This window comes from Leuresthes tenuis, unplaced genomic scaffold (assembly GCF_036924035.1).
Source record: "Leuresthes tenuis unplaced genomic scaffold, fLeuTen1.0.hap1 SCAF_22, whole genome shotgun sequence".
NCBI classification, from domain to species: Eukaryota; Metazoa; Chordata; class Actinopteri; order Atheriniformes; family Atherinopsidae; genus Leuresthes; species Leuresthes tenuis.
The window spans coordinates 17,734,427-17,752,051 of NW_027325376.1; the positions used below are offsets into that span (position 1 = coordinate 17,734,427).

At 41.1% G+C, this 17,625-nt stretch overlaps 1 protein-coding gene across 1 annotated transcript in view; it reads left to right on the forward strand.

The window, feature by feature from the left end:
• Positions 1–17,625, forward strand: part of col4a6 (collagen, type IV, alpha 6) — a 135,324-nt gene that overhangs the window by 88,553 nt on the left and 29,146 nt on the right. The window contains exons 5-13 of the mRNA XM_072376961.1: positions 6,305–6,439; positions 7,454–7,498; positions 8,060–8,179; positions 8,300–8,362; positions 8,765–8,791; positions 8,963–9,025; positions 10,714–10,749; positions 10,858–10,899; positions 15,633–15,722. Coding sequence (XP_072233062.1) covers positions 6,305–6,439; positions 7,454–7,498; positions 8,060–8,179; positions 8,300–8,362; positions 8,765–8,791; positions 8,963–9,025; positions 10,714–10,749; positions 10,858–10,899; positions 15,633–15,722 — 621 coding nt within the window. The remainder of the gene's footprint in view (positions 1–6,304; positions 6,440–7,453; positions 7,499–8,059; positions 8,180–8,299; positions 8,363–8,764; positions 8,792–8,962; positions 9,026–10,713; positions 10,750–10,857; positions 10,900–15,632; positions 15,723–17,625) is intronic.

Sequence of the window (17,625 nt, forward strand, 5' to 3'; positions counted from 1 at the left end):
AAATCATCCGCTCCATCATTGACACATGTGCAGCAACGCGTTCCTTTAAGAACTGGGGAGTGACAGTTGTCCCTTTGGTACGTTCATTTACAATGTACAATTTACAATTGGAACTTGGAGCTTGGAACAATGTGACCCCAAAGTTGAGAACTCCCAGCGCATCCCAGCCTTACAAACATACAAAAAAGCGTGTACTTACTGTTTATGTGAGTAGCAGATAGCATGAATTCTATGTAGGGCTAGTAAGATTAATCCGACTTTCTAAGCACGATCCGACTTCACATGGAGTTCAGATTAAAAGTCTGACTTAGATCTAGGAAATTCCAACATCTGTGTACAACTGGAACGCATCATTAGTTGTAGAACAGTTAGTTACATAGCTCAGAGATGAAAGGTTCCTCAATAAGTATTAGTTTTTTTAACATTGTTTTACAATCAAACACTGCTATTTGTCTGCTGAGGTCCCACAACTTTTTCACACCTGGTCAAAGGGAAATGCAAGTCTGTCATATGCTTCTTTATTATACTGGGCTTCACACCACTTTCCTTTTTCAAATGTCTTCATGCCTATTTGTTTCACAAACAAAAACGTCAGTTTTTTAGCTGACAGACTGAACATTTCAAGTTTAAATTTAAATTCCCTAAAAATTTGGACCCTGAAAAGACTCAAGATTGTGCAACCTGCAACGAAACCAAAACCTAGTGTTGACTGAAAACTAGAAACTGGACCTGAGCACAAGAGACCTCAACTTGTCCAGAAAACACAATCGCAGACCAGCAAGGCACAGTTTTCACAGCTTGTTGCTAATAAGAAATGACCAACAATGAAGTTATGCAAACAAAACTTCAAGTTTTACCAAATGTATGCCTCGCTGAGATGTATGAAATCCATCCTCCTTGCCAAGAACTGTGGCAGGCCATATTCAAAAGGTTACCCAGACAAGACACCACCTATTCAGCAGGCCTTCTGATATCCTGTCAAGCTGCGCTATCCAGTCAATGGCACCAGCTGCCCAATCAGATAGCATGCTTTAACGAGACATAGGTAGTTTATCTTTTTCTATTTTAAGTGAGAAAACATTTGCACGTACTGACTTGAACTTCACAGGGTGGTCTTTAGAGAAACAAGGATATACATTTTTTTAAATAAATTAAAATAGTAGGTCATTTGGCCCCACCTTGTGGTCTCACCTTTACTGAGGTCATCGGGTGTAGGTGGACCCCAAAGACCTCTGTTAGGGATACAATAGTATAACTTCTTCTTCTTTCTGTTAGGCCACTTGACTATTACTTAAGTCAAAAGTCAAAGTCAAATTTATTTGTATAGCACATTTCATGTACAAAACAAATCAAAGTGCTTTACATAAAATAAGGTATCGGTATCAACCCAATGGAAACTATACATCATCCTGAAGAGTTAGGGCTCTATTCTACCAGCACCTGACCGCAGAAGATATGCTACTCAAAATGTTTACATGTTTGGGATAGTTTGTCCATGTCCTCCAGTTTATCCAAGGTCCCAAAGTTTATTTTGGTATGAAAACATCAGCTGGGCAGGTTTTCGGGAAAAACTCATGGCCCTGTCAGTGAAAAATCTGCTGAATATAGAAATGCACATCTTTAGAGGGAGGAAACACGGTCTCGTATCATCTCTGAGCAGGAAAAAGAGTTGTGAGATAAACAAATGTGTTTGGGTTTCCAGCCTGAAGATAGAAATTAATCAACACAACCTAAACATTCCCACCAAGAGAGGATTCCCCTGTTTACCTTTTCTGAGTGTGCACACAGCTGGTGTGGGAGCTGCTGACATTTGGATTAGTCTTTTCTCTTGTTTGATTTTTAACAGCATCAAAAGTACTATTCTCTGAGCATGTTTTGTCACTCTGCCCTTTTGCCAAGGGCGTTTGAGCTTCTACCGATTTATGTGTGCGTTTGCATTTGGCTCAAACTGTAATTGAGTTTTCACACTGCCCTGCTGATTAAACGTGTCCCCAAAGACCCAACATTTGCCAACCCATCCCTCCGTGTTTCACCCATCATCGTCCCCAAGTGAGCATGTGGTGTGACAGCTGAAATCTTCCTCTTAGCACTCTCTGGCCCGCAGAACAATACATCCCGATGAAACTCTCAGAGAGCCCGAGGGTGTGTGTTTATGGCTGCAGGCGTGCGCGTTCATGGACAACAAACACACACTGGCTTTCACACGTATGGCGGCTAGAATCTGTCTGTCCAAGCACTCCCCTCTATCAGGAAGTGAGGTAGGCCCGATGAGAGCAGTAAGTCCAAAGAGCTTATTGTCCAGAATAGGCTCCATTGTGCCCTTTGTGGTGGAAGGGATTTGTGCCTACAAACTGACCAGTCTGCTGGAAGGTAATGAGGAGAGAAGGTCTGGAAGAGCTGGGTAGAGACCTGGCGGGCTGGCATTAAAACAGACAGGGATGTGAACTGGCGAGGTTATGAGACATTGTCGGGACGCGGGGAAACACTGACTGGGGGATTGACTGATCGCTGATAAAAAAAATTTCTGTATGTGTACAAAAAGGAAGCACATAATCTGGAACGAGAGACTGTCCTCCTTCTCAAAACAACCCCTGGGGTCATTTACTCTTCGTCAGGCAGTAATCACTTATAATTACTTTTAAAGATTATGGAGCCTCTAGTGGTTGTGAGAACAACTGCATTTGAAGTATCAAAATGGCTTCCTTAAGGTGTCAGAGGTGTTACATTTTAGTCCGAACCATAATGGTTTTTTTTTTTAACCATAACCAAGTAACCAAGGAGTTTTCTAACCCTAAGTAAGGGATGCTATTGCATAAAGCCAACCAGGCACTAAACACCAGGAAGTCGTCGTAACACGTTACCAAGGCAACAAGCAATATGGTGCCCCTTGCGTGACGGTGACGAAAAAGAATCCTAAAATACAACCAGGAAGTGTCAAAATCGTTCTGTTATAGATTGAACACAACCCAGAAGTGAGAAAGCCGACACAGTTGCATCACATATTCCTGCTTACTGAAGAGCCCTTCACATCAATTATCAACGCGCAGGGTACCCCTTAATCATCACTTTTGATAGCTTTCTACTGCTTATTAACGTTATCCTTTTGTGGTGGTAAGTGACAGGTCAGCTATAGCAATAGTAAACGTCAGGTAAATGTCATTTTGAACACTAAGTTCTTATCCACCTACGACACCTACGACAGTTGCTGAAGGAAGTCAGAGGGGAGACAAACAGGCTCACGATTCCCAAGGAGACAACTTGTGTCCAATCTTGAGCTGATTCTCACTTCCTTTTTTTCCTCTTTATTTTGACTTCCACATTTACACAACATACATTTTATTGTGGATGCCATAACCACAATTTTTCACACTGCCACACAAGCATCTACTCTCAACATTTCTGGTGTAAATATGTCCCTTATGTGATAAAAATGATTTTCTTCAGACAAACTGGGATGCTGTTCTGGTGGAACCCGACTGGGTCAGTAACAGTTGACCAGACCAAATTTATCAAAAATCTGTCAATCTGTCTTTGTGTCATTTGGCAAAGCACTAGTCATTGTAATTTGGGCTAGAGTTCCATTTCATCCCCTCCCTTTTATCCCTATACTCCTTTTTGTGCAATCTTTCTCTTCTCAGGAGGCTGCAGTTTCACTTCCATGCCATGTTAGGGAATAAAGATGATTTAAACCCTCAGAAACTCAGCCCACTTCCTCCCTCAAACAGTCAGGGACACGATGCAGCTGACCATCAAAGACAACCTCTGAAGTTTAGATTTTACAAGCCACGTCACACGGGAACTAGAGTTAGTTATCATCAGGACATGAATGGCAAAAGCAATGTTCAGAAATTAATTGACACTGAGAGCAAACTGTCTTTTGACCTCATCTAACACCTCAACTCTCACCTTTTATGTAAACACCAGACAAACAGCTGAGCTTTCTGAAGTGAGCTGTGACTTGAAGAATAGATACTCGACAGAACTCAAAGCCACCCCGGGACCCCACAACCAGATGAAGTATGTCTTCCCGAAGGACTTTTGCATAAACAGATGCTTGAAAATAAGTTGCTGGAGGACGGTTAAGATATTTACAGGTGGCGGGTGCTTTACCTAAAGTCATGCCTAAAGACAGGTTGGAAGTTGGAAGGAGGAAGTGGGAGGCTGGTCTGCGGAGGAGAGAAGTTCAGTGGAAGAAGTGATGAAGCTAATGATGAAAGAAGAACATAAAAAAATGTGCATTGAAGAGCAGAGGTAGCGTCAAGGTCAAGTAAGCAATGGTGAGGTGTGAGAGAAAGTGGCTCCCCTGTGGAAGCCCTGCATATTTTCTCTGGGTGAAACCAGGTGTGAGTGTGAACTGTGGGACAGACAGCTCTGGAGAGCTGCCTTTACCTGGCACAGCCCTGTCATTACGCTTACCTGCGTGCCCCGAGGCCACGTGGGCTGGGAGCAGAGGGATTCTGCCGCAGTCTCAACTCCAGACTGTGCGTTGAAGGCAGATCTGGGATCACTGACACTTTAGTTATACAGTCGCAGATGTAAGGTTCCATTTCATTTTACGGGCTGTAACATTCTTCAGCGCTTGTTTTTTGTACTAGAAAGCATCTTGTATGATGTCAGGCTGTGAGGTGATAAGCTAAACTAACCAACTGCTATGTGTTTCTCTGGAAGAGGTCCTTAATTTTCTGTCAAAGGTGAATATCAAATTAAGAGAAGAATTTGGTCTTGTGGAGTTAGAAGCTTTGTCAGGAAGATCTAACCGCACAAGCACTTACATGCATGAACATCTGCAGCAGTAATTCCAATTACCAGCTATTTTACAGTGTGGTTCCTTTGTCTGGGGAATTTATGAGCAAATTTTTCATTGAAACATAGATCAAAATAATTGGCCCATCTTCAAGCTTTTGGCAGTAGACAAACTTTCCAATGTTTTGCAGTGACATGTAGGTTTTAATTGTAAGCTCGTGAATCCTATGTGAAACTATGTGGAAGTTTGCAGTAAAATTACGATAAAAACCCGATTTCAGAGTGTCCGCGTCAGTTTTTAGAAAGAAAATCAGATCCTCTGACTTTCCTTTGACCCCAAAACAAACATCTGTCCCTCTTTCAGCCTTTTCCTCTCATCTCCATCCATCTCTCCTCTCCATTCCCTGTTATACTGCCTGAAAGATGCGCTAACCGCAGGCTGTCAGCAACTTAAGACGTTTTGTAAATATATGCCTCTTACGGAATTGTTGAGCCCAACCTCCTAATGGAGGGGATCCTGCTAACCTCTAATTCAGCACTTGTTAATGCCATTCATTGTTTTTATGCTGCCACCATGTGGCTGATATTGAGCAATGCAATCTGTCACCGTCAGGCTCAGTCGTTAGAAAAAGAAGTCACAAAAGATTCCATCCATCCATTTGGTATACATGCTCTGTTTCAGGGTTGCTGGGGGTTGAAGTATATCCCAGCTGCCATTGAGCGAGAGGCAGGGAACAGGCTGGATGAGTCTCCAGTCCATCACAAGGCCTATAGAGTTCAGGCTTTTTAAATGCTTCTTATCCCTTAAGTCCTAAATATTCCAATAATTTTACAATTTTTTTTTTCTTATCAAGACTGTTCATTCCGCCATGATTTTCAAACGGAGCATTAGTTCACAGCAGCACGGCCTCTCAGACCACATGCCAATACACGCTCACATAAAGCACTTCACCATCCCTCTGGTTTTGAGGCAAACCTTTCCTTGGGAGAAAGTGGGAACAAAAAAAGAAAAAGAAAAACACAGCTGGCCTGGATATGTTCCCTGCTTATGTAAACACGCTCGTCAAATAAACAACAGAAGAACAAAATGGCCTCCCTCGCAGCTCGACTGGATGTGTTTCCCTAACCCAAACATTTCCCCGTCAGGTAGAGGTGGAGTGTAATTAAATGTATGGCTGAAAAATGGGAAAGAATGATGTAAAAATGCAAATGCTAATGCTAAAGCTGCTGATGAGTGTTCCTCTTTAACATCCATCCAACTATAACATTGCCCAACCATTGGACACAAGTTTGTTACATCCCTAGCATTTAGCTTCTGTACTTACTATCGATGTAATGTGCTGTCTGTAATCTGTAATGTGCGTACAACTACGTCATGAAGTAACTGCAAGTCCCCAAATAATGTTTCAGTGCCCGCTCGCGCCTACTTATTCTGCCCTTTTCTGTCATTAACGTTGTTGATTGTTCCTACAGATTAGAAAATACTTAATGAGCCCGACAGAGCATTTCACCCATGTTTAATTCACAATTGGACATCTTTTTCTCATCTCTTTTTTCCCAGGGTCGTCCAGGGCCTCTCGGTCCTCTTGGCCCAAGTGGACCAGAAGGACCACGTGGGGGCCAAGGGCCTCAAGGGCCTAAAGGAGAGAAAGGCCACCTTGGACTTAAAGGACCACCTGCGGTCAAAGGAGACAAAGTGAGTGTTACAGATTAATGACATAAATATGTATATATATAAATACATGTTGTTTTTACGGGACAGCAGTGAGCTAATAAGCTCCCTTTATATGTGTATTTGTTGTATCACATGTGGCAGCTGGCAACAGCATGAAACCAGTATTTCCCAACATGAGAAAGTGCGATTATCTCACTGGAATTGCACCTATCAGTGGGTGGCATGCAACAATTTGGCAGTCAGTAGTTGAATTTGATGTGTTTGAAGTGGGAAAATGGGGCAGCATCAGGATTGGAGTGACTTTTACAAGGCAGAGAATCTCTGAAGCGGTAGGTCTTCTTGGATGTAGGCTGTACCAATGGGGGGTGGGGGGGGTGTCAATGATGTATGTTTGTGGGCTGAAAGTTCACCCATGTGGTCATAGGGAGCTACAGCTAGCTCAGAGTGCTGACGGCGCCCCCTGCTCGCACCGATGGTGCCATCAGCACAGGTCCATGGAGCACTTAATGAAGATGACCTTCTTATTTTACTGCCTCTTCTCATCTATCTAAGAAGATGCAGTAGCTGTAGATGCAGTGGGATCCTCGGGGTAGTGTTGTTCTGGGAAATCTTTGTGTTCACGTAGATGGAACTGTGACCGATCTAACCAACCTAAGCACTGCTGGAGACCACAGGCTACCCTTCGTGGCAGCAGTATATCCTCATTGCAGCAAGGATAATGTGTTCTTCCACTCTGTGAAAATAGTTCAGGAAAGATTTGAGAAGTATGACAAAGAGTTGAGGGCATTGCCTTAGCGTGCGACCTGTTGATTTCAATGTTGTGCCTCATTGGCCAATATGTACATGCAATACAGGTATACTATAATGACTGAAGTTTTTTTTTTTTTTTCACAAGCTACAGTAAATATGAACCTTTATCTGAACAATGTCAATAAAAAAAACTTCTGACATCCATGCAGTGATATGTTTTCACCACCAGATGGTGGTATTTAAACTAATTAATGAATTAACCCAGTGAATCCTTTACTTGTGTAGGGACCAATGGGAGTGCCGGGATTTAAAGGAAGTGATGGAGTACCTGTAAGTAAAGCAGAAACACACAGAACACGTTCATTTTGCCCATAGGATATTCTCATCATGTTCTCATTTCGATATACTATGATTTGATTCCAACTTCTCATTTGAATGTGTATGATTTTCCTACCAACAACATTTTGAATTAACTTCAGAAGCGTGATAAGTTTAAATGCTAAAATCAAACTTCCAAGCATCCAAATCCTTTTGGTGCTCTGCAGCATTGCAAGTTGTACCTGATTTCAAATAGGTTGTGATGACCACAAAGCCCAGTTAACCAGCTTTTCTAGAAATGTGGATGCATTTTATACCTTCTTTTCAGCAGCTTAGCTCTGCTGTGATGTTTTCTTTTCATTCAGATTCTAAAACCTTGGTGGACTTTTTCGAATGTATCCAGTATTTTTTTGAAAAAAACATTTGTGAACAGCTTTGACCAAGAAAACAACAAGCAGTCAGTATTTCTGACCTGGTATTTCAGTCCTGTACAAGAAAAAGGAGATAAAGCTCCCCTGTCGCCATCTTTGCCGGGTCTTCTCTAAGGTCTCTCTTCTCTCCTTCACCCTGCAGGGTCACCCCGGTCAGATGGGTGGCAGAGGATATCCAGGACTGGACGGTTGCAACGGGACAAAGGGGGATATTGGACTGCCCGGTTATGGGACGGGAGAACCTGGATACCCTGGGCCTCAAGTGAGTTCCTGTCTATTTTTCTTCTTTTTTTTCTACTGTGTAGGTTTTTGATTTCTTGAATCTTTTCTTTGGAGCACTTTTATGACAGAGGGTTACTGATGGTGTTCTTAACCCCAACAGGGGCCGAGTGGACCAAAGGGGGAGAAAGGAGATCCCGTGTACATCTCGGATGATTCCACACCGGTAAGGTGTCATATTTGTGCATCCTAATTCTTGGTTTCTAAGCTGCTGATTATCCGTGAGTTCACAGGTCAAAACAAGTTCTTTTCAACTGAGACAGCTCCGGCTGTTTAATGTTCAGCTTTCCTTCTGCTCCTGGTGTGATTCCTACTTCCATATTTGATTTCTACCGCTCTTTCCCTTTTATTTTTTCATGTTTCATATCTTTATATTTTGTATTGCTTTTTTCGACCTGTTTTAGACAAACTATCAAAGCTGCATCTGAACTGCAATGATGTTTTATGGATTCGTTTTGGCCAGTAGATGGTGCTACAGTAAAGCTCCAGTAAAACTCCACAGCCCTTGAGTTTACTTGTTGTCAGCTTGCTCAGTGATCTCTTTTTCTTTTCTTTCATCCTTATTTAGGGTCCACCAGGTCCACCCGGTCTACCTGTAAGACTTGCATGTTTTTTATTACTGTACATCTTTTTTTATTTAATTTGCTTTTGCACTGCAAAAGATGTTGTTCTGTAATTTAAGTGCCAAGATCACAGCCTACGTGTTGACATTGCCCTTTATTTGAAATGATGACAGCAGTGTGCTTTTTGTTCTTTTTCATAACAGGGTGGCATAGGTCCTTATGGTCCAACTGGATTTCCCGGTCCGAGAGGACCTGATGGATACCCTGTATGTTAACTGAATTATCTACCTTTGTACAGCTTAAAAATCACACGCAGCTACTTATTCATATCTAAATGCAGTGATAAGAACTACAGCTTTCCACCTTGCCTGAGGAGTGAGATGATGCTTTGTCATTAATTAAAATAAAATATAACTAAAAGCACTTCCGTATACGTCAGTGTTGGTCGAAGCCCCTCTGGAGCCACAGGCCAACCTCATCACTGATGCTCCATTAAATTAAAAACTCTTAAAATATACGACTAAGTATAGAACGGCTAATACTAATAAAGTAATGCAATAGATAAATGGAAAGACTATGTGACCTTTAAAAGGAAGAGGTAAGAGTATGAGCATAGAAGCCATAGAATATGGAGCAGCCCTTGGGGAAAAAAAGAGTCTCAACTGATGCGTGAGGTTTCTTTAAATGAAATCCGCCAGGTAGCAGAATGACATTGATCAGCAACTTCATTCCCTTAAATACTGACAGCACTGTGAAAACTGCTTTAATGACATAAAAAAAAATTCATGATTTTGTTCTCACAGTTACGTGTAAATAATACATGGATAAATTAAATCTTGATTAGTCACAAAATACTAAAAAATATACAAAGATGGTTCTTCAAGTTTAATTGACAAACATACAATACATGCAAACAACAGACACGATGGTCCTTTCAGTCATTAAATGTGCAAAATGCGCAAATCCGATACTCCTTTCTTCAGTCGTCACACAAAAGATGAAAGTCATTATTGTGCAAATCAAATACTGCATGCCGATAATAGTCTGACAATCACAAGCATTGTTCACCTGTCGGCTGCCTTGAAGGCTGTGCTAAAATACTTAATAAAACTTAACAAGTACAGGTGTGTAGGGTTTCCACGTCACACATACGGGTCACAATACAACCCTCAAATTATTTAAGATGTAGACGTCAGGTTCATAATCCATCCCATGTTATTCATTTTATGAAAAATATCAGCACAAACAGAAAAGATACGTATATTTTGTAGTGCATATTTTTATATGAATACTTTTGATCTGCATTAAATTATATTCTGTGAAGTTCTGGATGAAAAAGTAGTCCACGCACCCTCGGATCAGTTTTTGGAAAAACTCTTGATCCTTTTTTAAAAGATTCCTCAAAATAAATAGATAAAACCATAAAAATGGACGCACAGATGGCATTTGGCATTAACAGTTCCCATTTAGAGCAGCACAAAATCATCTGAGGTTAACACGAAACACTACCACAGAACGAAATGAAAAACTAAGCCGATATGACAGGAATGAACGTTACCGTGGTGACACGATTGGTAACGGCCTGCTAAACAAACAAAGAAAAAAGATACGAATGTTTAGAGTGCAAACTGCCCTGTGATGAATGTAGGAAAGCGTCACATAAAGCAGACAGCAACAGTCAAGCTGATACATACTTTAAAGGTTCTTTAGCTCATTTAACTGTTTCCACTGACAGTGAGATGGTGAGAAAAGGGGAGAAAAAACCCGACATTTAACAGAATATATGACTCATTTTGTATCGACTTCTGCTGCTTCTTTCTGCTACCAACAGTTTTGCCGTTATCAGAGGCGTGTTTTAGTCATTCGTAGTATTGTTTCTTATTATTTTCTTATATTGATTTATGTTCTGATGAGTCTCACTGTGACTGAGTCTGATTCTTTTGTCTCTTTTAAGGGAGCCCCCGGTCCTCCTGGTCTCCCAGGGGAGGTGGTAAGTTTTAGAAAAAGATCTAAAGGATGAAAACGGATTGTCATATCACATGTTACAAGGTGGTTAAGTGTTCTGGATGGATGTGTTGCTAACCCTTTTTGTTTTTAGGGGAGTCGTAGTAACGGATATGAAGGAGAGAAAGGAGATAAGGTATGATTTGTTAACTGACAAACTCACTTCACACCTGCACATGTAGGTCAGCCAATACAGATTTTCTTTTATGATTGTTTAACGTGCAAATCATGCTTTTTTTCCTGTATACTGTGGATACTTTGTGCTGTACATTAGATTCATGGCAGAATGTATTTCCAGAATATACGACAAAGAGAAAGAAAATCTGATGGAGTTTTGCCACCCTGCAGTCTCAAATAGGCATGGGAAAAAGAAAGTACACCCTTTTTTTTCCAATTCACTCCTGGGAAGACTGACAGCATTCCTGAGTGTTTTCAGCCTGTGAATAATCTTTCTCTCTGTAGAATGAGGGACTCCAAATAGTTTAGAAATGGCATTATAACCCTTAAAAACTTGATGGGCAGAAGCAACTGTTTCTCTCTACCAGAGAATTGCTGGTTCTACATTTTTGGCTTATTGTTTGCTAAATAAATAATGACACAGCGTAATATGTCATATGTTGTTAATCTGCGGTTGTATTTGCCTCATTTTAAGACCTTGCGAGGAACAGTTGATTTTTCCATCATGGGGTGTGCGTTCTTTTTCACATAGAATCGTTCAGTTCTGCGCACAGTGACTTACAGTAAGGTAACTGGGCCAAGTTCTCGATCAGTTTCACGTTAAGGTTCTGCTGGAGCTGATAAAATGTTAAATGGCTAAGATAGGAAACTGCACTCTCAGGTGGAAGAAGCAGAAACGAAAGCCTTTGTTTACTGTCACTTTGAAAGAGAACGCCAACAGGTTTGGATCGTTCAGTCTCCTTGTCAAAGGAAATATAACATGAATAGATTGGTATGAATAGATAAACAGGTGATAAACCAGACAGCTGTTTAGTCCTTTTGATTTATTGGCTTTTAATGAACTTTTTCTGCCTGAGAAATGTTTATTTTCTCTGATTAAATCAATAGACTTTTTATGCTTTTCTTGTTGGAATGTTGTGGATTCTGAATTGTCTCACATTAGACTAGAACATTAAAACAGCAGGCTTAAAGTGCTCTAGCTGGTTTCTGTGTGTGTGTGTGTGTGTGTGTATGATCACGTGTGTCTGTGTAAGTGTGTTTGTGTGTGCGAATGAATTATCATTTGATGTTCTGTAACTCTGTGCATGCTGATGTTTCGGTGGTGGCTTCACAACCTGCACTTCCTCCATCCACTTCTTTCACATCCTAACCCCGCACATCCCTGCATCCCTGCATCCCTCCATCATCTGACACGTCTGCTGAACAGACTGCCGCATCTGTTTCCTGTTTGATAAAAAGATCACGTGACCCTCTACTTGATTGAGTCTGGTTTGTTCTTTCAAATGATCCGTGCTGCCACCGAGACGAGCACAACCTCCAGGAGAGAAGCGCAGAGCTTCATTTTTATACCTGTGACTTTGTATCTTGAATCAGTTTTTTCTTTTAAAAACCAAAACGAAAAAACAGCAAAGTCATTTCAGGTTTGATTTCTCGTTTTCCTCAGATCGGGGAGTTGTGAGTCGTCCGGTGGCTTCACGCACTTATTTTCTCTTTACTGTTGGTGACCGCTCAGAGATTTTTCATGCTGACATTTCATTTTTCAAACTGGCTAAAACCTGACGAACGTTTAGGTCAAAATTTGGCCTGAACATTCATCTTCTGAAATTTCTGATTTAAAATAAAAATAAAAAGCCAAACGTCAGCTTTCACCCAGAGTTTACATACCTGAGCTGTCACTGTGGAGGAGAATCTGTGGGCTGTAACTGGGTGCTGGAATCATTCGCTCCTACTTCCTACATCACTTTATCTTCCTCAACTCTGGGAACTCTGGTATTTCACCTGCCTGCTCCTTGACTCCTCACACCCCACCCACCTCCCCATCCACCCGGCTCATTTGAAAACACCATGACTAACACACATCCTCCTCATGGACTGCATGCATGTAATGCCTAAGCAAATCCTCACGGAATGAAATCAGACAGATTCAAAGTTTTGAAGTGAATGTGGAAACAGCTGGATCTACTCTACGGCCTGTTGAAGTGCTTTTTTATAAAAAATCAAGCAAATAAATGTAGTTTCTCTGTTCGCCCTGAGCTTGGAACCTGATTATTAATGAACTCAAGATAAAATATCTCTAAACCCTCATCTCTTTTTCCTCTTTCTCTCCCTTCCTGCACTATCCTGAAGTTCTTCCTCTTTGCTTTTCCGTCATTCCTCCTATTTTCCACCTGTGTGACTTTATTTCAGCGCATTTGACCAAAGATCTTAACTTGCTCAGAGCATGTTCGCTCTCTATTAAACCCAAATTAAACCCTGAATTGCTGTGATGTGAGATGTCACGCTTGTCTTTTATTATAAATAATGAGTCCTTTCCTTAAGAGGAGCAAAGTTGGAAAGAGGCCTTGCTGTTTGTCCTGTTGACAGATACAGTCATAAGAAGAGTAAATAGTTCCACATGAATCAAAAGTGTGAACAGTGATGGGGTCAAAACAGCCCTTGTACTCTCACTTAGATCATTGTTGTTGGCTGAAATCCTGAAATGGATCCATGCTGAGGCCTGCTGTTGAGGCATATGAAGGGGGGAGTTGTAGACAACCAGCTCAACAATCTCATAAAGATGTCCAACCTTTTTTTTTCCCCAAAAAGCTGGGATGCTTTATAAAATGTACATAAAAAGAGAGTGCAATGCTTTAGAAATCATTTAAATAATTTGAAATTAGAGCAAAAACCACCATATCAAATGTTGAAACCAAGAAATCATATATTTATGTTCAGTTTGAATTTAGAAACATTCAAAGCATCATTTTGAAAAGAAAGTATGAACAGGCAAAAGAAAAATGACTGGAAAGGTTGTTTAATGCTTTTAAGAGGCAGCAGGTCAGTTATTTGTGTCAGAATTTCTCAGAAGTAAAGATGGCAAGTGGACTATGTCTTCAAATAATTCAACAATTTAGAAATAACACCTTTCAAGACAGAGATCAGAGGGGTGGAGCCAAAGGGCCACGGTGGCCACCTCTTGGCTCGTCCACCCGACCGGTAGAGAAGTCCTCCGGAGTGATCATAAAAAATCCAGACACTGGTCATTTATGGAATGTGTTTTTTTAAATAAAGAAACACCTATGATTACACCTATTCGTACAGGAAAAAATGTTTTTTTCAGGGATTCCTATTTTCTGACATCAAAACCCAGCTCATTTTCTGCCTTATATTCAAAGGAGGGGGGTGTGGTCTAACAACTGACTGATGTGAAGCAGCAGAACCATTCTAACGTGTTCATGAGCCAAAATACTTAATCCCACATTACCCCGTAATTCTACATTGGTTTGTCAGAGAATATTTGACGAGAATATTTTCTCAATGTAAACGCAAGCAACATTCACAACGTGGTCCCCATGTAGTCCTGTTGATTAGCGAAAAAATGACATCCTGTCACCTTTTCCTGAGCTCTTTTATTTGAACTTGTTAGAAAACGTCATGAGGTTAAGGAAAGTTGTTCGAACTTAAAAGAAAAAGAGTGCATTGCGTTGAAAGTCTCATCACTAAGCTGTGATGCAGCACTGAAACTACAGCTGTTCAATTGATATTCTACAAAAAGTGCTTTTTGACACTTAACCTACTGCAATCTTATCATGTTGTCAGATGGATCTCATACATACCATATTAGTATTATAAGATATCATAGAAGATATTACTTCAATATCTGCTTCCTCCTGTTCTCATATTTACCCACACAAATCAAACTTTGTATGACTGTATGAATACAGTCAAGCGTCACTTTGAAAGTTGTGGCTGCAAGGTGTTGTGGGACGAAAATATCTGCTCTCTTTCACAAAGGATGATCCTGTGCTAAGTGAGATAATAAAGGAAGCACTGAAGCTGCTCTCCTGATTATTTAGAGAATTGAAACTGCTCTTATCGTGGAGGCTGCTTGGATACTTCTGAAACTATTGACTGGCGCTGCTGCTTCAGGTATCTTGTGTTGTTTTTTCTTTTTTTCTTTAGACGGTAGACAGTGATCAGAACGCTCTCAGTTTGGAGAGTCAGAAAATAGCTGAAAGCTCCTCAGAATGGGGGTTTTAAGAGGTTTTCTTTCTTGCCCTCTAAAACACCTCAAACCTCAAAATTTATTTGCGTTTAGAGCATAGTGTGGAGTTTAACAACTATTTGCCACGAAGAAGTACTTTTTTTTTACAATTTGGGAATTTCATTATTGACAGTTTATAATGTTCAAAGATCCAGAAAATGAGCAAAAACGCAGTGGAAATCATTGCGTAAGCCCAGGATTGCAGATAATCTCTGCAGGGGACGGACCACTTGGCTAAAAAGTCAGCATCTGAGATAGGGTCGGTGTGCGTTGTACACATGCCGTGGGTAGCTTGCACATCTCTGAATGTACAGCCATCCAGACGGCGTCTCTTCCCCGCAGAAACTGGAAACTTTCAACATTTGATATGTTGTTTTTTTACTATTTGTAATTGCAAATAGGCTTGAAATGATTTGCAAATCATTTCATAAAGAGCGCACCAACTTTATTTTGGTCCACATAGTCTTGGCTGCTGGGTTTACCATCTTTAAATCTTCCATTTACTCATTTTTTACCTCCATTTTTCATCCTTTGCTGCTCCTTTATCAGTCCTGCCCTATCCTCCTTCTCTTTTTCTTCCATATTTACCTCCTCTCTTTCCTCTCCCTGCTCCACCCCTCACCTCTCCTGACTGGCTAACAGTGTGTTGTATGTATTCCGGACTCCAGGGCGACGTGGGTCTTCCTGGACCCAGTGGTTCTCGCTGCGACGAGTCACTAGAAAGTGAAAGAACTCTCACTATCTACAAAGGAGATAAGGTAACACTGCAAGGGAATGGAAGAGGTTATAGCACTTTCACAGAGCACAGACACACACACACACACGTGGATGTGGTGGGGTTTAATGGTAAAGGTGGTGCAGTTGAGGGCCAGCTGTACAACAGGAAGCTTGTAGTTAGGGTTCAAAAGAGGAAGAGGAGCAGTGATTGCAGCAAACTTTACAGCCACGGAGGGAGGACGTGAGGAATGGAGAGAGGAGGAGGAGGTAAAGGAGAGGTTGGTCCATGATGGAGGCAACTGTCCAGCCTCTTTTTACTGAAGTATGCCACCCAACCACTTTCAAAGCTTTGATGCTTGTAAAATTCCCAGTTTAGAAATCACTAAAGTTTTGAAAAGAGAAAGTAGAACCTGATGAAACAGAAACAACATGCACACACGACTAATTCAGGTCAACATGCCAGAATCTGAATGCTGATAGAATTTAACAAACAAACACATCCAGATAATGTTTGAGGTTTCAAATAATTATCTTAACTTTGAAATCAAAGACTGAAATATTCAATTATTTCTGGCTGCAACCTGCTGTTGGGCCATCCAGCTCCACACATCCAATGCGGTTCAAATCCAACTTTGTCCACATCCAACTCAACAGGTTAGGGGGCGGGGTTAGCGTGTTAGTGGGTGTGGCTTATAAAGTAGCATTATAATTAATGCTACTTGAAAAATGTATGCGGAAATAATGATAAGTGAATAAAAATCTGGTACGATAACATTGGCAACCCATCGAGGGTGTATTTCAACACCATGTAATTTTAATACTGATGATGAAAACCAGCCTCTCATCATCACATCTTACACTCCTCACTCCTCTCCTCACTCCACACACTCCAGCCAACACTCCAGTCCATCCTCCAGACAACAATCGCTCCCTTCTTCCCTCAAATGTTCCAAAGCTCTCCAGAAGCTTTCCCCTACTTATCCCGCCACCACCGACTGATCAGAACGCTGGCAACCTGCTGGTGTAAACAGCTCTCTCTTCCATGATCACGGTATCCAGGGCGACGTGGGCTTGCCCGGTGACCCCGGCCAGCCAATGATCAATGGCATTGTGGAGTTTTTGGGTTTTCCCAAAGGAGACAAAGGAACGCAGGTTTGTTAGAAAACACAACGCAGTTTTACACGAGCTAATCCCATGAGGTATCTGACGGTAACCACTGGATGAAAATGGTTTCAGTGAATGTGGAAGCTGGAGAGTTATCAACGGCAGCCATCTGTCACTGATTTTCTGCCAAATTCCTCATTAAATAATGACAGAAATGTGAATATTTTTAGACTTCTACGGCCTCTCTTTACAGTATATACAGTAATGTGTGTTTGTACAGGAAAAGGATGCGAGCGACTTTGTTTCACCTCAAAGACAAATTTGTCTTTGTTTTTGGAGATGTTTCAGAAACTGTGGTTAATCATTCGAATGTTTGGGGTTACCTTTTAAAGATTTCAAACTGAAAAAACACCCCCTAGGTATAGACAGTAGCAGCCCCATACTGAATCTGAAATAATAAGTCAGTGTTAGAAGACAAAAAAGGTCAAATATTGTAGATATCAAGGTTTCCTTCGACACCTGTCCTAAACTCAGCAAAGAATATTAGGTTGATAAAACTCCCTCAACCCCCTCATTGCTGATATTCAAGATGAGATTAATTTGGATCATCCAGTGAGATTCCTCAGGACAGCACCTCTTTTCATTGTGATCAGCAGTGTGATGGTTCCCCGGAATATCTAGATTCCATAGTCTATGGAACCCCCCCTCTATTTAATGCAACCCATAAAGACGAGTCACTTCTTTTTAAGCTTGTAATATCTGCACACTGTCAGTTACTGCTTGACTTCAAGGTGTAAGGATCATTTGTTAGTTTGGTGCAGATTTTGTAGTTGATAAGAC